The 20,164-nt window shown below is 47.0% G+C and overlaps 1 protein-coding gene across 5 annotated transcripts in view; it reads right to left on the bottom strand.

The window, feature by feature from the left end:
* Positions 1-20,164, bottom strand: part of LOC114660960 (myosin phosphatase Rho-interacting protein-like) — a 198,275-nt gene that overhangs the window by 111,841 nt on the left and 66,270 nt on the right. For 3 of the 5 annotated variants that reach the window (XM_028813998.2, XM_028813997.2, XM_051934115.1), the window contains exons 5-6: positions 8,323-8,407; positions 5,078-5,131 (exon numbers count right to left, since the gene is read on the bottom strand). In XM_028813998.2, coding sequence (XP_028669831.2) covers positions 5,078-5,131; positions 8,323-8,407 — 139 coding nt within the window. The remainder of the gene's footprint in view (positions 1-5,077; positions 5,132-8,322; positions 8,408-20,164) is intronic. The other 2 variants (XM_028814001.2, XM_028814000.2) reach the window with 1 other exon arrangement.

Below are 20,164 nucleotides of genomic sequence, written 5' to 3'. Positions count from 1 at the left end.
TGCCAAACTCCAGCCCACCTGTACCTGAAAAAGGGACTTGGCGTCCACGTGCCCTGCCAAGGCGGTGTGAAGAACGATGACAAGTCCAAAAAGAGGTGCATCATCACATCATTAGGGAACACTCAACTCAAGAGCAGAACAACACAGAAAATACTGCAAGTCAACAGGCCAACAAACAAACAGTTAAAACAACGGGCAAAAAGGGACAACGTGGATCGATAAAAACAGTGAAGGATAAAATAAATAAACTGGTAAACAGAAACGGAGGCTAGCGATAAAGGCTGAGACGTACGAGAGCGAGTGAGGTAGTCAGTACAACGCCGACATCTTCAATAGTGTCGAGACTCACTGCCACCTCCTCCTCTCGATACGCCCGTTGGTGCCCACCTTTTCATTGGTCCACAGCCACACCAGCTGGCGCCTTTCCTTTTGGTCCATGTTGCCCTATCAGTGTACGTTACCCCAAAAGCATGCCCATTATGTCAGGGGGCTCGCGCATAGAATGCTGGGACTTTGGGGGGTGCCGCCATTTTCACAATAAAGAATACACCTGCCTTCTGCTGCTCAGCTAACGGTGGGTCCTGAGATCTGGACAGAGCTCGACGCTCAATACGGCCTACACAGTTTTTGTAGCGGAATTCATTTATAAATACCACAATATATTTGTTAGCTTTCTTATGCCAGGGTGCCCCCAGTCTCAGCTAACCCGTGTGTGTTTTTACGTTTGCTTTTTAAAAGGTAATATAAAACAAGTGAGCTCAATTAGCTGTAACCCTGTACCTTTGATAAAGTCTCATTGTTTCCAAAGGTCTTTATTGTTATGCGTGTTATTGTGTTACTGCGGTGGGTTTTAAACTCGCACTTCCTATTGTTAATCAGACAGAATCACATTGCACTTCCACTAAGCTGCCTCTGTAATCAGGCATTGGCATGGGACCTGCTGGGCTGTTTTCTTACACACCAACTTCATCGTCTCCTGTTTTGGGAGGACCCCCTCCAGTAATTCCAGCTGAGACGCCTCGCTCGGCACAGCATCAGTCTTAGGGCAGCCTTTTCACTCATTCCGGTGTGTGGATTTATTTTATGTATTGAGCTTCTGTAAAAAGCCACATTCTCCCTGAAGTCCTCTCTGTCCTCCTATGTGCCCATAAGATGTGAAGTGACCTCTACAAACATATGTGCCCCACTGGCTCCTTCAGCTCTTTTAATGGCTTACGTCAGGTTTCTTTTTTGTCTTTCGCTGTGGTAACTCAGGTGAGGAGGTTTTGGTTTAGAATTCTGAACACAGACAGGCAGACAGAAGCTCTCATTTTGCTGTTCTTCCAGTATTTTGGGTATCTAGAATAACGTTTACTCCTTCTTCATCAATGGCAATCAGAAGGTTGACTCGACTCCGTTGGGCCCTTAACCTGCAGTTGCTCCATCCTGGGAATGACGTTAATCCTCATCCAGCCCTGCATGTACAGTAGGCACTCCAACCTGGGCTTTGGTGGCAGAACTGGCACTCCAGGCACCACAATAAAACCTCCCAGTGTTCTATTCCATCTGAACTGGTGTCACCTCAGGTGTCATGGCTACACTCGGGTCCCGATCTCGGATCCCGAGTTGGTTTGTCACGTGGTGGGGTAGCACTGTGCTCTATCAGCGCCTGCTCCTAATATCTCTCTGTCTCTTCACCATGGCTCCAGGAAAACAAAAAAGTACGGAGGTGCGAAAAGGGCCTTGACTGCACCAAGCTGTCATTCTGCACACTCTCCCGTTTATATGGGGGCTTTTTGTCCTTCCCACATCCTAAAAGAAATGCGAATTCCACTCCTTTACCTCAACAGAGTTAGGACCTACAAACGCACTGGTGCCAGGTACAGGCCTGCTTCCTACTCCTTGACCAATCACGACTGACCATGTTACGGGAGGCTGCAGCGACATTACATTCTTCTATTCAATGTCTGACCCGATTATCCAGTTTAGGGTCATTGGAACTTACTGACCACCCTGCCAGCATTCAGCAAAAGTCTTGCAATATCCCAGGGTTTTAGTCTTTTCATGGGCCCACTAACATTCAACACTGGTGCCCACATACAAGTCACAACACATATACACATATCTGCCTGCTACTATAAGAGATGCCCCTTCGGTCTCAGCTTTCAAAGACTCACAACTTCAGTTTAGCACACCCTGACTAGAGCTGCTGATTAACTGTGCAGACTGCATATCTCTGTTGTTAGTCATGAGCACTAAAACACAAGTAACACGACAGTTCTAATTGGATACTAACCCTCACCTGCTCGGTTTCTCTTTTCGGTACTCAAATGTGCCACGGGCCACCTGCCAAGTTGTTTTGCCTGCCTAAAGTAAAGTCATCCCTGATGGAGGATCGCAGGAATCGTGGGAAAGAGGGGTCCTTTCATCGGATTGGCTGGCCCAACACTGTTTCAGCCTTGGAATGGCCAATAGGGGGAGGCGGCTTGATGGAGGAGGTCTCCAGGACTCTAAACAAATCCAAATCTTATTATGGGATATCATCTACTGTTAAATTCTACTCCATACTTCTAAAAAATGTTATTCTGTGTTGAGGATTTGTTCTGTGTATTGTGTTGTGTTGTATTGACCCCCCTTCTTTTTGACACCCACCCTACCTGCAAAGGGGTCTCTCTTTGAACTGCCTTTCCGGAGGTTTCTTCCTTTTTTTTCCCTACAAGGTTTTTTTTGGGGAGTTTTTCTTTGTCTTCTTAGAGAGTCGAGGCTGGGGGGCTGTGAAGAGACGGGGTCTGTTAAAGCCCACTGCGGCACTTCTTGTGGGATTTTGGGCTACAATACAAAAATAAATTGTATTGTATTGTACATTACTGGCATGTCAGAGGAATGCCAGCCTCACAGAGACACCATGGGTTATGAAGCACAAGTGCAACATCATGCCATCTGCTGTAGTGGCCATCTAATAAAACTGAAGCAGAAATCTTGCCCTTAGTTATTCCTGCATTTAACTCTTCAAAAGATCCATTTTGGAAACGATTTGGGTCTCAACTGGCCAAATGTGGCCGACATTCATCTGCACTGGAAACGTGCATTAAGAGAATCTGCATTTAACAAAAACACACAGTGTCTCGCCACAGGGGCACCAGAGGACACCCCACATAAATCCTTCATTACCACTCTGTGTTAGATTGAGTGTATTGGAATTTACTTTGTGATGAGGCTTACTGGGCACGCCAAGTGAGTGCGCACTTCTTCAATATGGCACCAGTCAACTCGCTCGTGCCAAGTCTTCCCCTTTAATACTCAATTCCATTCCACTGAGCAGCTCTTCAACAGACCCTGAGACTGGCAGCATCACTCACATCACTGCAAGGGCCAATCAGGTTGACAACGTGACAGAGCGCCATCCATTACTGTCAAAGCTGACCCATAAAAAGGAGCTCCACGGTGGCACTGTGCCTGGCAAACACATCAGTGCAGCAAGGTCAGAACCAGGGACGAGGAAGGGGGGACAAGACACAAACAAACACATACCATGGGCCAGGCAATCATGCCAACATGTAAATCAAAGAGTGCCACTGATGGACGTAATCAAAAAGGCAGCACACACACACATACATAACCCGTTTTTAAAGGTGCCCAGCTTAAATCACCTGACAGATAATTCCACCTTCTGACTACGGGCAGCCCGTGCAGGCTGTGTACCGTGTGACCAGTACAGGCGTGAATTCCCACCTTTCCCAGTTCTTGCTGACCCAGTGGTTCACTTTTGGTGTGAATTGAAATGGCATCCTTCAATAAGGGTGCACACAAAAAGGTGAGCTTCAAAAGGGCATCCTCAATTGAGCGCGGCGAATAAAGGCGTTCATAGATAATTTAGATAATAACAGTAGATAATAATAAAATCTCTACGTGGCATTGCACATAATCTACAGCTTCAAGTGTAACACAACAATGAGTAAGAGCAGAAAACAACGAAATATAGAGAGCTTTAGAAATACTTTGTTAGAAGTTCATGCATTAATTAATTGGATGTTTTAATATTCTTGCTTTCGCCTTTTTATACGTTCAATCAATGCCTTTATCTAATACATTTTCTGTAATAATTTTGTTGCGTTTGCCTTTATTCGCCGCGCCCAGTTGAGGTCGCCCTTTTGAAGCTCACCTTTTTGTGCGTGCCCTTATTGAATAGAACCAATTGAAATCGCTGAGAATGTAACTGGCGAGACTGGCGCTCGGAATGTTAGACAAGTCGGCCCGACTCCTTCAATTGCTCGATTATAGCTCTTAGTGAGGAAGCTCACGTTAAAGAAGGGGGGACATTCTAAGACGCGGACTCGGGAGCAATTCAGGTGGGGCACCGCAGTGCAGGACGCACTTGTAATTCTGCCTGTTCATCAGAAGGGGGTCCTCTTCAGTCCGTGAAGATCCAAAGTGTACCACCTGCTCAGCAAAAGTGGGCACGAGATAGGAATTCAACTCTGAATGACCCCAATAGATGCACTTGCACCGTCTACGTCAACATGCGCACACACACACACACTCACTCTGCCCACACGGTACACAGGACATGCAGCATACATACACTTTTGAATCGATATTCATTCACAAACTCGTCCTAGGACGGGTCTCGTGAAGGACACGTGTCATGTCGTGAATGCAGGCTGGGAGGTCCAGCTGTGACAAAGACGGACCCCAGGACCCTGTCACAGTAGCACTGCCTGTCATTCATTCATTCATTCATCCGTCCTCACACTTTTAAATGTTAACGTCACAAATTATCTAATTTGCTCCAAAATGAATCAGGTAACATGCTGGCACATTTAAAAAACAAACAGTACGGTCAAACAGGCAGCCGCTGATTAAATTTCATTCTGCAGCAAAGAAAAGCAACAAAAAAAGGGCATGGAGGTGCCTTGTGCCCAACCCCATGGCACTCCCTGCCACAAACAGTCAGCCCACAGAAGATGCAATATTAACGTATGCCCTTCACCCTCACAGCAGGTATTGCATCTTCTGGTGGCTGACCCCCCCGATGCCAGCTGACACAATCCAAAGCAACAACACCCCCTGATTTCAAGTGGTGGGTCATTCAACTTACAATGTGTCCGTTCATGTCTCCTGAAGACAGCGGGGCGGAGGTATGCGGCCCTTCCTGCCAACAACAAGGAGGATCAGCTCACAGCTCAGGTATTGACTCAAGGAAAAGCTGCGTCTCCACCCGGCTTGGCAAACAAAAAACGTTACTTTCATGGGGGTTTGTTTTATTTTTTGAGATCCATCAAGGTGCCACCGACAATCAGGAATGCAGGGGGCTTTAGACAGCCTTGTAACCTTATGTGGCTTCCTTGTCTGACAGAAGGCTCTCCATATAATAAAATGGTCTGCGCCTGGAGACCACCTTGAATCGGGGAGAACTGGGGGCAGACATCGTCTTCTGGTATTCCAAAGCCAGATGTTGAACAGTCGTTGACTTCTAATAATCACGTCACAGATTCCCCTCTCATATGAGCCCTTCTTCTAAACACTCCAAGTCATCGTCACTCTCAAAACAATTCCAAAGACGACAAAGTGACATTTTAAAGGGAACAGCAGGACACTTGAGAAGAAACACCAAGCAGCCACAGAGCCTGGCAATCCACTTCACTTCAAACAAACAGTCATCACAGAATAACTGAACAACACTGGCATGCAGACCACTGCCATTACAAACTTGAGGCATAAAAGTGGCAACTTAAATGGCACCTTTGGCCCAAATCTGTAGCTAGCAAGACCACCAAGTTTGGCACAGCAGGCTCTCAACTCAGATGCCTTTCTATTGCTTGATTTCTGTTCATCAAGCAGTGCCAACACAGGATTTAACTACACTGGGCGCTTCAGGGTGCTGGGTGATTGTGCCAGCAGGTGTGTCTGATGCCATCGCCGACCCGTTTGAGACACCACACCAAAAATCAAACCTGCAGACATGACTGGGAAACAACAAAGGGTGGAGGGTGACGAGTGGACTCACATGGCAGTCATCCCCAGAACATGTCAAGCTTCAAAAGCCGCCGTGTCCTCGACAGTAAGGGAGCGTGTTGTGGGCCTTTAAAGCCGAGCGTCTCTTTAGGTTTCTGGTTGTTCTCTTTTATGGGTAAAGCTTTAAAGTTCACAGACCTCCGTCACTCCTACAACACATACAAGGAGCGAGGTGTCCCGTGAACGCAGTCTTCTCGTCCAGTGTGTGGCAAACACAGACGGAAACAAAGCCATTTTAGAGTCTGGAAGGCACAAGGCTGACCACACTTGGTGTCTTAAACACAATGCTGACCAGTGGCTTACAATGAGGAGGGCAGAGGGGGTCACCTGCTGCCACAAGATGCCAATCTCAAGGAGAATCCACAGCAATTCCTCTGGCTAAACAGTCCATCTGAGGGCACTGATGAGAAAAGCAAGAAGGCACCAAACAGAAAAAAGGTGGGCAACAGGAGCAGGCTGCCCGACTTCTGCAGACCCAACTGGCATCCTCTAATTTTACGACAGTTTCAGTTCACCAGATCTTCAACATTTATCACTTGCAAATGTACAATTATGGATCAGACTGGGAGAAGAAAATAAGTAACAGGAAATACTGGTCTGTCTACCCGTGCCCCTGGGTACTCCGCGCCAGTCCTCGAGCTCTGCACTGGCAGCAGGTTTTTATTTGCTTTGACCACTTTTGTAGCACTAAAGCAATACGAGTTACAGCTCAGAAGCCATTTTAAACTGCTGCTTTAAGGTTTTAATGGCTGCCTGTTCTCTTAACCGGCCATCACTTAATAATGAGGTGCCAATGACAAAGGAGCCAGCAGCCCCCCAGCTAATGTGCCCCCACATCATGAGGTTTCTGTGCTAAGACAGGGTTGAGAAATAAAAGGAGAGGCAAAGGAAAGGACCCGCAGGTACAGATCTGCTCCAGACCACCAAAGAGCTTTGCTGATATTCTGCTACAAATACTTGGGGGTCCACAGCAATGCCAACAAATGGGCAGAGCAGACACACTGTGCTCCTTTTATTTGGTCAGCGACGCCCTTCACGTGTTGCGAGACTCTGTGACGCGCCCAATGTGACGTTCTATCTGGTGGGGACATCACTTCATGAGAGCCCACAGAATCAGCACGCTGACTAAGAAGGCAGGCTCAGTCACCTGAAGGACTCTCTGAGGAAGAGGAGGAGGAGGAGAATAGGAAAAAGAAAAAACAAAAACCGACGACCACCATGAACAAGGCTGCACATCCCCTCTCTGACACACAAGCATCGAGGCCTTTCAGCCATTACCCTGAGAGGTGGGCCGTGTCAAGAACTGCACACCATTATAACGCCTCACTGGGACTGAGACTGGGAGTCCGACATTCTTCCATTTCAGTCATTCTAGTGTGTAGTTGAAGGGCGTCACTGATGTTTGATATAAAATTTGTTTTCTGAGCTTCTGTAAAAAGATGAATTTCCTCCATGGGACAAATAAAGTACTAAGGATCAGAAGAAATGCCCATCAGATGACGTAATCTCCATTTCTCGGTCACTTGTTCTGCCTCAGCTGCACCTGACATGTCTGACTGTAGGATACGCCGTAACGTCTGCAGCCACCAAGGAGCACGGTGCCACTTTAATAAGGGGCTGTCAAACACTACCCTCTGCAGTTGGCATCAGGACGAACGGGGTAATTCCAACTTAAGTACAGATGACCACTTCCACAGTGACAACTGCACCCTTTTGTGTTGGAACTTTCCTTGTGGGTGGTCTGTCTGGGAAGTGGTGGGCTCTGCAGACGTCGTGCCAGGAACTGGCAGAGATTAATATAAAAAAGGGCCGCTTCACTTCAAAGCAGCTCTCTCCACAACGCCACGCGATCTGGCGGCCTCATTGTTTCTTGGGATCTACATACTCATTTCTGAAGTGAAGCATTTCCTCCACGTCATACATTTCAACGTTTTCTTTAATTATTGTTGTTCTATTTTATTTATTTCATTTGATTCTTTAACAGAGCCCTCTGGGTCAGGTAGGAGTTATTGAGACTACACACCGGCCAGACAAGTACTCAGAAGATCACCTTCACCAAACTCATAAATTCTACAGAATGACAATGATGTCTGCCAATCATGAAATCTAAACGGCCAGTGGAGGGCGAGGTGCCAGTGTTCTGCCCCACAACAGTAAAGAGCCCACACTTAGTGCCCACGTCAAGCTAACCAGTTTGTCACCAACCGGGACGAGAACAAAGACCAAGAGTATGCAGCAAGGATTTGGTCCGAGTCCTTCTATTTAATCTAAAATGGCAAACAGCACCCCCCACCCCACCCCAGCTGTTTCCATTCCCACTTGACTTACCTGAGGGGTCGGAGGCTCCACTTTCCGTTTCTTCTTTTGGTTTTGCTTGTTAGTCCGAGGGTAAACGATTAAAGTCTCAAACCACCTGAAGGACACAGAAACCAGAAATCACACAGAGTCCCACCAGCACTCTCCCAGTTAGGGTCTTTATTACCTCCCACTAATGACTGACAGACAGACAGACAGAGATACTTTATTCATCCCAAGGGGAAATTCACTAATGACACGCTTGACACATTCCTGCCATTCCACTTTTCTTTCCTCTTTTACATTCTTCTCATAATGTCGCTAGACTTTTCGAAGGTTTATTTTTGTTTTGTATTAGGTGGAGGAATTCCAGCCACAGGTACCACTAGAGGGCACTCATGCCAGGCACGGGTGCCCCAGTAGCCAAGCTGGAGGTCACTGGGTTCCTCCTCACACAAAGGAGCAGATACAGCAGAACTAGAGGAGAGTCCATCAGGGAGGACCATCTGTGACCACCACTCCCTTTCTGGGGGTGCCCTGCTGTTGCCCCTCCTCTGTACCTGTGCACCAAAGCAGGTGAAGTTGACCGAGAGTCGCTTAGGCTTCCTGACTGGACAGACGGACATCACTGAAGTTTAGCTGACTTGGTGTTGGACTGCCATGATTAAGCGTTCCCTCAATTCTTTGAGCAGTGCCTGAGGAATGTTGGTCAACATCATTAAATAATGAAGTCAAGAAGAGAGCCCACGTAACTAACATACTTAAGACTTTACAAATCACCACATTATATCGTAACTTGAAGGGCGATGATGGAAAAGTCATAACGACTGAAGAACCCATAATACCGTAACTCTGAAGACAAGGAATGGCAAGGTCCACTTGGAAACTTTACCGATCGTGCTTTACAAGTTACTAGTTGGCACCGCCCCCTGCTTGCCCACCCCGGGTTTGCTTCACCGGATATACAATTTAAAGAGATGGTTATTTTCATGGGAATTGTTCCATATGCATTATTTTCACTTTAAAAACTTTTGTAAAAGCAATACTTGTCCTTTATTTCTGGCCCCATGTGTGGTTACATCTTTTTCTCGCCAGACGTATAACGCTGCTCGTGTTGTGAAGGGGGTTGGATGAACGCACGCTAAGGAGATGCCGTCGGATCATCTGCGGTCTTTCTGCTGCTGGCGAGCTGCGTGTTCTGCTTGTCGTCGTTTTAAGAGCTGGGAGCACATGAAGCGCGTCTGCCAAAAACAATCCAACAACTGCGAGGTTAGATGTCTGTGGACTTGTTTTAAATGATGGCTCACTGCCTTGTCTCGCGTGACATTGTAAAAACAATAATTGTCCTTTATTTCCAGCCCCAGGTGTGGTTAAATCTCTCTCTCTCTCTCTCTCTCTCTCTCTCTCTCTCTCAGGACGTATAACGCTGCTCGCATTGTGAAGGGGGTGCCAGCTGCTGTCGTGCTGCCCGTCAATCATTTTAAAGCCTGTACAGCCGCTGTCCTTTTTGCCACTTTGTGTCTCTGCTGCTCGCGTTGTGATCATAAATATACACCTGACCAAATTGTGTTTTCTCTGAAATTAAACTTGTCGTTGCATTAATTGTTGCAGGACCACAGATTCTCATAGCGTATGTTCTATCATTGTGTAAATCCACGTTTTGTGCACTGAATGATGCAAAGGTGAAAAGACTTTGTTGTTTTCTACTCTTTGCCTTTTATTTCTCACCTCGCTTTGTCCTGCTGTTTCTTCAATTACATCTGGCCCCGATGATGAATTTCCTTTTTTTTGCGCTAATGCGATCTTGTAGTCATCGACGTTTCATTTATAACGTAGTCTTTTATACGCTTCACATGCACTGAGACCCCTGGACCTGCGTGTGCTGCGTGCCTTTACACTACTGATTTTTTTTGCTGGACGTGTCTTACAAGAATCTCATGTTCTATATCCCCACGAGACGCTCCGTGGCCATTCTCTTTTGTCTGGCGGGTCTATTCGTCTTCTGTGATCTTAACGTGAAGATGACGTATCGTCTCCTAGTCATTCCCTCCCACAGGATTTTTTTTTATAATAGAGGGACAATCATCCAACAGTTCTGTAGCTAATAGAAGTAAGTAATATTATATACCGTATTTACTCGTGTAACACGCAGCCTCGTGTAAGACGTGCACCCTAGTTTTTACAAAGAAAATTACAAAATAAAATTTGCCCCGTGTACGACACATGTTGTGATTGTATAGGAAGAGTTTACGGCGCATTTTCCGCGAAATGACCTTCTGCTTTTGTTGCATGACGAGAGAGCGAGCGAGCGGGCGGGCGAGAGAGAGAGAGAGAGAGAGAGAGAGAGAGAGAGCCCAAGCAGAAGTAAACATTACAGAAAAAAATTTCCTCGTGTATAACGCGTACTTGATTTTCTAATGCTAATTTTCCGGGAAAAAATATGCGTGTGGTACATGGGTAAATACAGTATATATCTCTATTATAAAAAAATCTTGCGGCAACGAGACGTGATCTTCTGAAGAGAGACCAAGAGACACGTTCTCTTCCTGCGAGACAGACATGTCACGTCATACTTACAACCTTTGGAGGCAAGTCCCATTACGCACGTGCAGAGCAGGTTAGAGAAACGGAAGCAGGAAAATTCAAAGTCTTAAAAAAACGACAGCAAAGATCACATTAGTGCAAACAAACAGAAAATATTACTAACGGAACAGCCAAAAGAGATCAAATATTCAGCTGCCGTACGGGCTTTTAAACGTCCGAAGCGCAGCACGACATGCAGATCACGTGGCACAGCAGCAGCAGCAAAGCAACGTATCACCGTTTACGAGGGGCTTTGGAGGAGCAGCTGCGTCTCCTTGGTGTGCGTTCAGCTTCCCTCTTCACAACGGTGCGTAGTCCTGGCGCGTTTAGGGGTATGCAAGGGAAGTGCGGATCACATGGCATGGCAGCAGCAGCAAGCCAGCAGCTGATCAAGCAAAGAGGAGTTAAAAACAACTGGACTTGTTTCCCATTGTGTCACCATTTATGAGGGGCTTTGGAGGAGCAGCTGCATCTCCATGGTGTGTTCAGCCTACATCTTCACAACGGTGCGTAGTGCTGGAGGCGGCAAAGCCCCCTAGTGTATCTATACATGTAGATATATCTAAAAGCCAAATTCCACTGACTCACTCATCACGAAATCTCCCGGACCAGGAGGACTTGGGACTTGACATTTGGAATGTGGGTTACCGTTGGCCCATAGCTGCTACATATGAGGTGAGACACAAACATAACCAGACCGGGCTTGGGGCTTTCCTGGAAAACTGTCTGGAGGTCAGTATCCCCCCCTCTATCCGCTCACGGCCAGGTGTATCCTGTGAAGAGCGCAGTCAGGATTTGCACAACCACCGCTACACGAGTTGCTGCTATAACGTTGGGTGAAAAAAAAACTGAACAGAAAATCAACATCAAATGTCTCGCAAAACTGAACAGTCAGAGAAATGATGAAACTGTGTACAGTGATAAAGCGTTTCAAGGAAGGACAAGAAAATGTGGAAGACGCCCAATGAAAGCGTCAAACCAGTGAATCCGATTGTTTGAAATGATCGTAGCGTTTTTTCCGTGTTGCCGTTTTTGACTGACATAAACATTCCTGTCCTCCCTCAATCCTCCTCCCTATGTGCCCAGTTTAGCTCCCTGTGACTTTTACTTGTTCCCAAAAATCCAAAGTGACCTGAAGGGAAGACATTTTTGCTCAATGGATGAAGTGAAGACAGAAACGGCGAGCCGGTTGAAGAGCGAGCCTCAAGCAAGACGACTTCCAGCTCTGTTTCAAACAATGGAAGATCCATCTGGAGCAGCGTGGAGATCACGAGGGGGAGCACAGAGAAGGTGACAAGGTTTAGAATGCTGGAGTTCATCAAGAAATACGTCGACTTTTTACCAGTCTGGTTATTTTTGTGTCTCACCTCGTGCATGTATACACACACACACACACACTTTTAACGAGTGCAGGTTGGGTAATTGCAATGGCTAATCGAGGTCCATAAGAATGTCATTGCCATCTGTACTTCTGCCGATTAGCACATGCAAGTAATGTGATCTAAACAAAGTTACAAACTGACCTTGCCGCTCCGTTCTTTTCGAGTTAATGTATAATTGCATCAAGCCTGCTGTTGGTGTAATGGTTTGTAAGTAGTAAAAATAGCAGTAATCCGCCCAGTCAAAAATGGTGGTCCCCACTTGAATTTGGAGCAATGCAATTCCCCTTCACCCATTTCCTTCTTATAGAAAACGTTCTTAAATTGAGCAGCAAACCAACAGCGACCTGACATTCTTTCCAAAACAGAGAGAAACAGCACCCTGCATTGTCACACAAGTGTCCTTTTTCCTGGGTGGACAAGTTAATCCCAGAAATGGCTAATTAATGTCCCCGAGCCTCCTGACCGTGTTTTCCGTGTTCACCCCACGATACTTCCAAGTGCAGGCTGCAATCTGCCAAGACCACCGTGTTGTCAGTTTTCTGAAGCCCTTAACAGTGACAGTCGCCCGCTGCTGGGGGCCGCTCGAGTTTCCCATATAAGGGCAGGCTGCACTCTGGTGGGTCATTCGTGTTCCCACTTTTCGAATCCTGCAAGGGCTGAACTTACTTCAGTTCTTTAGCAATGGCCGAGACTAATCTTGCTCTTGGTTTCCTGCACTTGAAGGACTGAAGCGTTCCTACCAGGGACCTCTAATGACCCGGGTTAGGATCCTACAGAACCTGGGTGGGTAGCTCAGTCCCTCATCTCACTGTAAAGACCCTCCAGTCCTGCGGTGATTGCTACTGTCAGTAAACAGCAAGGCTGCTTCAACGAGATGACATCCAACTTTACTTCAAAGGAAACTTTTGTTCATTTGTCGAGTAACCCGGCGCATCAAACACTAGAAGGTAGCAGAAGAAACCTGAACAACTCAAATCAAAGTCCATACAACAGGCTCCATGTCGGCGAGCGCATTTGGCTGTTGGTCTTTTCAGGTGTCTCTTTAAAAGTTCAAGACGCTGCACCGTCATCTTCACCTTAGGCCAGCTGGGATGTTTTCTGCAGGTGGTTAACCTGACGAAGATGATGAAGATGTTCTTGCAAATCCTCTCTTTTACCGAGATCTTTGTGTGGTTGATCATACAAGATTTAGCAGTTGTCACATCAGTCAAAATCAGACAACTGACCTTTTCTGGTGGTCTTGTTACTTGTCAGTGAAGTTACTAAATCCACTAGCATGTTAACTGCCATGCCCTTACTTCATATATTCTTAAAGTAAACCCACCCTGCTTATGTATCGGACTTACACAATAATCTACTACTCGTGACCCTGCCATAGTACTTGCTATCTCGCAGTGTTTGTCAGTTTACTTACATGCAATCCCAGCATCCTCTCTCCGTTATCGTCACGTCCGTGCTTACCCATTCTTGCCTGCTGGACTCCTGTTTAAATACACACAACCCAAACCAATGCTAGCTCACCTTAGGAGATTCACAGTTCAGTCCTTGCGCCGTTTTATTCACTTAAAAGCTGCATAAACAATCCCAGAATAACCCAAATATTCACACAAATGAAATCCGACGAGTCCCAGTGACGTCTCCTGTTAAACCTGCCAATAATAAACTGCAAAGATGGAAGTCAACTCTGCTTTTTAAAAGTACTAAAAAGGTTAGTGAAACTGCTAGCAGGCCTCTGGCACTCCGGCTAAGGCACCACAAAGCGAATTGTTGGTGTTTCAACTTACCGTACATATTCACGTAAAAGTCGGGTCTTGAAACACGAAAACATCGATCATAAAATCAGACCCCCGACTTATACGCCCATTCAAAAATACGACGACATCTTCTTGGCTCCTCCAATCTCACATCAGTGTCTCAGACACATTGAGTTTTGTTACCAATTTCTTTCGCCACTTCAACGACTTTTAATTTAAAACCAGCTTCACATTTCCTTCTGATCGTAGAAACGGGACGCTGTTACAATAAACGTGAATGAGGGGGTGAGATACAAAAGAGCACAAATCAGTGCAAACGTCACTTCGGAATAGTGCGGGTATCACTGTGTGGTCACGTAGGCACCACACACCGTGGTTACTCTCTCAGGTGGGCGGGCGTTAGCATATCGTAATCTCTTAGACCAATAGCAGGAATCATCAGAATTCAACATTATAAAAGACTGGACATTATACGGTACAATCAAGGCCCAACTTACATGTGGGAGAACATAAACGCGAGTAGATACGGAACTAAAAAACGGCCACATAACCTGATCAAGTGAGTCACCTTGCATGAAGGCATCAGGAAAATATCGAAAAATAAAAATACAGTAGACCCTCGCGAAGTCATCGTTCAGAGTTCACTGCCTCAGTCGTTCGCCAATTTTTCCTTAGAGCCTAACTAATAATTGTTAGCGGAAACCGCAAAATATCCGCCGCAATTTTTTACGCCTTTTTTCATGGCAATATCGTACTGTAGAGAGAACACAAAGCAACCGTACAGGAAAACGCAGCGTGATGGTGAAAGTAACCAATCCGAGGGTGTTCTTTATTTCTCCTTTCTGCTGATTGGCTGCTGCTCTGTGACGCATCTCCAGCAGATGCAGCCCAGCATTCCCGCATCGTAACAGTTTACCACGTGTCGCTATCTCGAGTGTTTCACTGAGCGTTTTCGTGTTTTTCGTTTTGTTCTTCTTAAAGCCCTACGATGCCACCCAAACGCCCGGCACCTTCTAAAGCTTCTGGCAATGAACCGAAGCGCCAGAAGAAGTTTAAGACACTCCAGGAGAAGGTTGAACTACTGGATTTGCTCCCACAACTAAAAAGTTAGGCCGCAGTCGCCACCTGAGGAGCTGAAAATCCTCTGCTTTGCCGTGCAGTCATTATCTTCATTACATAACTTCATCGTACCGCACAGCTAATTCATCATCATCATCTTCAATCAATATCATTCATGATTGGTGAGTACCCATACACTTTACTGTGCTTTTATTAAATTATTACGTATTTACCCTACTTATACCAAAGGAAACCCGCTTGCATGAATTCCAGTACATATAGCGGTGACATCGGTATTTGACATTCTAGCACAGCAGAGACACAGCAGTACCGTACCGTACAGTAGACGGCTTTACCCTAAAAAAGAATGTCAAGGTAATCTATTAAGCTGAGTTTGAAATTAAATTAAAATGTTTGGGGGGCATATTTAGGGTTTAAACTATAAAAATAGGATTTTTTTTGGACCACATCCAAAATTCACGGGTGCTCTAGGAACGTAACCGCCGCGAATGTCAGGGTTCGTCTGTCAACAGAAAAAGTCGTGTGCTTCTCGAAATGGCCAACATCCCTGCTCCTTATCCCTCGGACTCCCAAAAACCAAACCATATGGTTGTGTGATTGATAAGATGCCCCCCGTAGTGACGGCACTTCACACATTTGACAGTGGAGGCTGATTACGGGATTAGCACAAAGTCCTATTAAAGGATTCAGACACATCAAGGAGGAAGGTGCAAAGATTCGTGTCAAGTGTGTGTCAGGGAATAACCCGTGAGAGGCTGAGATACGCGGGGCAAACCCAAACCAGCAGTGCCGCCCGCTGTCCACGTCGGCCCCCTCGGCCTGCAGTACTGTGCTCCCCTGTTCTTGCTGTAACTCAGCAGGATTTTCCGTCATGGAGATGGCGTGCCACATGCCTAGTGTGCCATTCATCATTTTCAGTTGGATAAATTACTAAAAAATAATCTAGAAAAGACGGGATTTACAGATTTCAAAAAATTAAAGGGGTTAAAAGGGAGAAAGTTGAAACATTACAACCCAACTTAACTCAGTGCGGCCATCTGTAAAGCAGACTGACTTTGATTTAGAAGCTGCCATTTGACAGACGTGTCATTGAAAGAACTCGCCGTCTCGTCGAGTCCCAATAAACCTGGCAGCTTCTTCTTGGTGGTCACGCCCTGCTTTATGAAGTCACTGGCTGGTGGGTCACTTGTCAGGTGCTGGCTTTGTGGTCTGGGACGTCTCCCACAGGGGTGAGGGTCACCCTGCAGGTTTTTAAACACCCTTACATTTACCCGTTTGCCTGGTGGGTGGGCTTTCCCTCAAGCAGACACCTGGTTGACGTGCCCCACAAATCAAACTCGCCATACAAAATTAGTGTGCACAGCAAAGCACGTTGGGATGGCAATCAGTGTAAAATGAAGCAGTCCAGTCCTTTTGGAGTTTCGACACTTGGTAAGTGCACTGAGAGTTCAGGCCACAAGAGGGCAGCAACACAAACCATTCAGCGGGTTTTTAAAATCACCCTGCCCTTTTGTTTCTGATTGGTTGGTTTTGTGTTAGGGTTACGTTGCTAGTAATTGATTCTAAAATGGTCTGAGCACCCTGGCAGGAGAGCTCGCTGTCTGCGTTATACCTGTGACCCAAGAGCATTAAGGACATTTGAGGCGGCTCCAGCTATGGTGAATAAGTTGGCTTGGTGTTATTAATACTCCCACTCATCCAATGTGTATACAAAAGTGCCACTAATGTGAGATTTGGGACCAGTGGGGACAGAGATTACGTCAGGGTTAGAAGGCCGTGACGGTGTCTGTAAGGTCTACTGGACCTCTGCCCCGCCATTGGAAAACACTGAAAGAGGCCATATCTGCAAGTATGCCAACGGTCCGATTTCCCAGAACACTTAAAATGTAGTGCAGCTCCCCTCCAGTGTGCCCACTGGCACAAGATCCTTAACATCGGGCTACAGGCCAGTAAGAGTGACAGAGAGCAGTGGGCATCCATTACTGCTGCCAGCCTCACTCTGGTCTGAAGCTAAGGGAGGCCCCCTAGTGGACACGAAGTGAATTGGTGGTCTTTCAACTTCAAGTTGGAGTCTGCGGTTACGGCTACTCGTCTCTGTTTGGATGAGTTGATATTGTGTGTGTGTGTGTGTGTGTGTGTCTCATCTGCTGCAGATGTGCAGTCAACCTGGAAAAGTCCAAGCGAGCACAAAAATCAGGAGACAGCTGAGCAGACGTGTGGTTGACAAGATTGACATCCAAGTGACATTTCTTAGTCTGGGTGCTTAATTGAGGATCCATTATGGGTTAGGGACGAGTCGGCACAGGACTGTACAGCACTCTGCTGCCAACTCAGCCCTCCTCACCTACTGCTGCTATCCATTTGAGTGAATCATCTGACAGAACAGCCCCCCAGAGAGAGAAAAAAATATGAAATCTGAACGTTTTACTTGTCATTTGTAAGCTGCTTAGCAAAAAAACGTCAGTGAAATAAACACATTATAATTCACTCGAAACGGTTCTTCTTAACATGCGTTACATCTGCTGCTCACAATTAACGTCTGCCAATGATGTGCCCCTGGGCCTTCTTCTCACTTACTGTTGCTCTGTGCGTGTCACTGCGTAGCTTCCTGAAAGCTTTAGCCGCTTGGCAGAGGCCTGAAATGTCAGGAACGCCTTCGGAGAGGCAGGCAACCGACGTGTAAAAATTCAAGTAGCGCCGGGGAGTCAAGAGAGTGCGTGTCGAACCTGGGGCCGTCTGACACAGAGCGGTCTCGCTGCTCAGAGAGGCCCACTTGCTCCCACCCAGTGTGTTCTCCATGTCCATACATTAGAGAAACTGTGACGAGAACAGGCCACTCGGCCCAACAGGCCCGTCCATTCTGTTCATCAAGTCCTATTCCTAAGGATCCTGCAGACACAGAGCCAGTTGACAGCAGGAAATCCTCAGCAGTGTGGAGCCACCAAACGCCTACAAAAAAGGGCCACACTGTCCCTCCCTCCCTCCCAGTGGGTATCTGGGCATAAAACCAGCGAGTTTCTACTTGCAGACCCCCAGTACCCAGGAGTACCACACATGGTGGCTGCCATCATCCACAATGTCTTCTACTGAGATTTAGTTGCCGTCACACACAATAACCACCACAGTCTTTGTGAAGCTAAAAGTGACCATCATCATCATCATCAGTCTTTACTTTGACCCACTACCAGTTAACCCAATATGGGACAGTGGAATAATCCAGCAGACAGCTAAGATGGCATGAGTGAGAAATGAAGCTTACAAATCAGGTGGGGTGGCACTGGGCACACATTTGTGAACCTCACATTTGCTCCTTTAAATCGCTGAATCCAAGAGACGCAGCTGTTCAGGTTTGGCACGGAGCCCTGCTGGAGGGTGGGGTGGGCGCTGAGTGACACGCTGCCATCATCACATCTGGCTTTAGCTGACAGAGCAGCAGGGGAATGTTAAACCCCCCCGCCCGCCCGCCGGTGCCTAATTAGCACACGCATTCCATCCTGAAGCAGCAGCCTTGGAGGTGAAATGAGAGGTGCGGCTTTTTGGTTTTTCTTTCTTTCCTTCTTTCCCCTCCCCAAAAATAAGCCCAAGTGAGCCGCCAGTCTGAGACGCGTTTGTTAATAAAGATGAGACACAGCTGTCAGGAGGTCCGAGGCACGCAGATCACCACTCGAGTGTGGCCCCCTGCTTTAGGAGTGTCATTAGCTCAACAGTTTGACCGTCACTCCTGGACCCAGGCGATTGGCTCTGCTCCACATTCAGGTCCCACCTATGATCCCATTCCAGCCCGGCTCTGCCACCTGCTGCCAAAACGGTAGACACAAGACAGGAAGGGTCCAACTCATGGAAGCCAATTCACCCGAGCACCAGCAGAGGTCAGTAGAGCACCGTCAATAAGAAATCCCACCGTTAAGTGCAAAGCTGGGCAAAGGACTTTATAAAATACCAGCTGTACCCCGTGGCTGTGCCCACGTAGTAAAGAAACAGGACACTCTTTAAAAATCAATAGATGTTGGCACTCTATCTGATCGTGTTCAGCTCTGACGGGACAGCGTCCCCCGTGTGCCTGTGATGTCTCTGCCAGTGAGCAGCTACCCTCTGAAACACATGTGGCACTGATCTCTCTTTCAAAAACGTCAAACAAACGTTACTCCTTAACAATCCGTAGATGATGATGTCTGCTGAACACACGGGTATCGCTAGCTAAGTGGAGGAGAGGTGCGCTCCAACATGTGGCGCGAGGGAAACCAACTCGAACAGAGGCTGGCGTGGGAATGACGAAGGCCCCGCCCCACAGCCACTCTGTTGGATTTGCATAAATACATCGGTATGGCAAGTGAACTCTGCTACTTGGCGCGATGAGAGAAGTCGCAAAATCAACCAGAAAGTTCAAGCAAATTCTAGAAAAGTTAAGTAATTCTCTTGTGAAAAGTGGACAGACAGGCAGGCAGAACGCACTTGGACTATGAAATTTTTAAAAGCATTTCTCGGCAAGCCCCTATGGGCCGACGGTAACCTCCATTCCAAATTTCAAGTCCCAAGTCGTGGCAGGCGAGTCCGTGGGATTTGGTTTTATTAGATAGATAGATAGATAGATAGACGGATTATACGGAGCCCCAGCAGGCCGAGGGTCTGTCGAGAACAGTGCAGCGATTCAGGCAAGCCTGTTCAAGTGGGCTACACAACCACGTCAATCATTGGCGCCAGCAGACCATACTGTCATCCTAAAGATGAGCGAAAACCTGTTAACCAAGCTTCCACGATGAAGAGCACGACAGGGTCAATGACCACAGTGTTACGGTGAGACGCATGCACTCCGACTCCCCAGCAGGCCTGAGCAGACAGAGGCTAACTAGGACAAAGGGGCTGCCCGCGATGTCAGACGTTTAGCTGCAGGGTCACTGGCAGGCTGCAGGGTAACGGGGTAAAAACTTCCTCTCCAGCTCCCCCAGTCTCTCTGGGGCCTACGTGAGGGACAGGCCTTATCTAATGTGTCTGGATTCCCTCACGCCGTCTTTGAAGGTTTTACAAAAGGTGCCCATGGAGAGGAGCAGAACTGCAGAGAGAGACACGGCCAACTGA

This window comes from Erpetoichthys calabaricus, chromosome 11, assembly GCF_900747795.2.
Source record: "Erpetoichthys calabaricus chromosome 11, fErpCal1.3, whole genome shotgun sequence".
Taxonomy (NCBI): Eukaryota; Metazoa; Chordata; class Cladistia; order Polypteriformes; family Polypteridae; genus Erpetoichthys; species Erpetoichthys calabaricus.
Note: the sequence above shows the minus strand (reverse complement) of the source record. Positions and strands in the feature narration are given on the sequence as shown.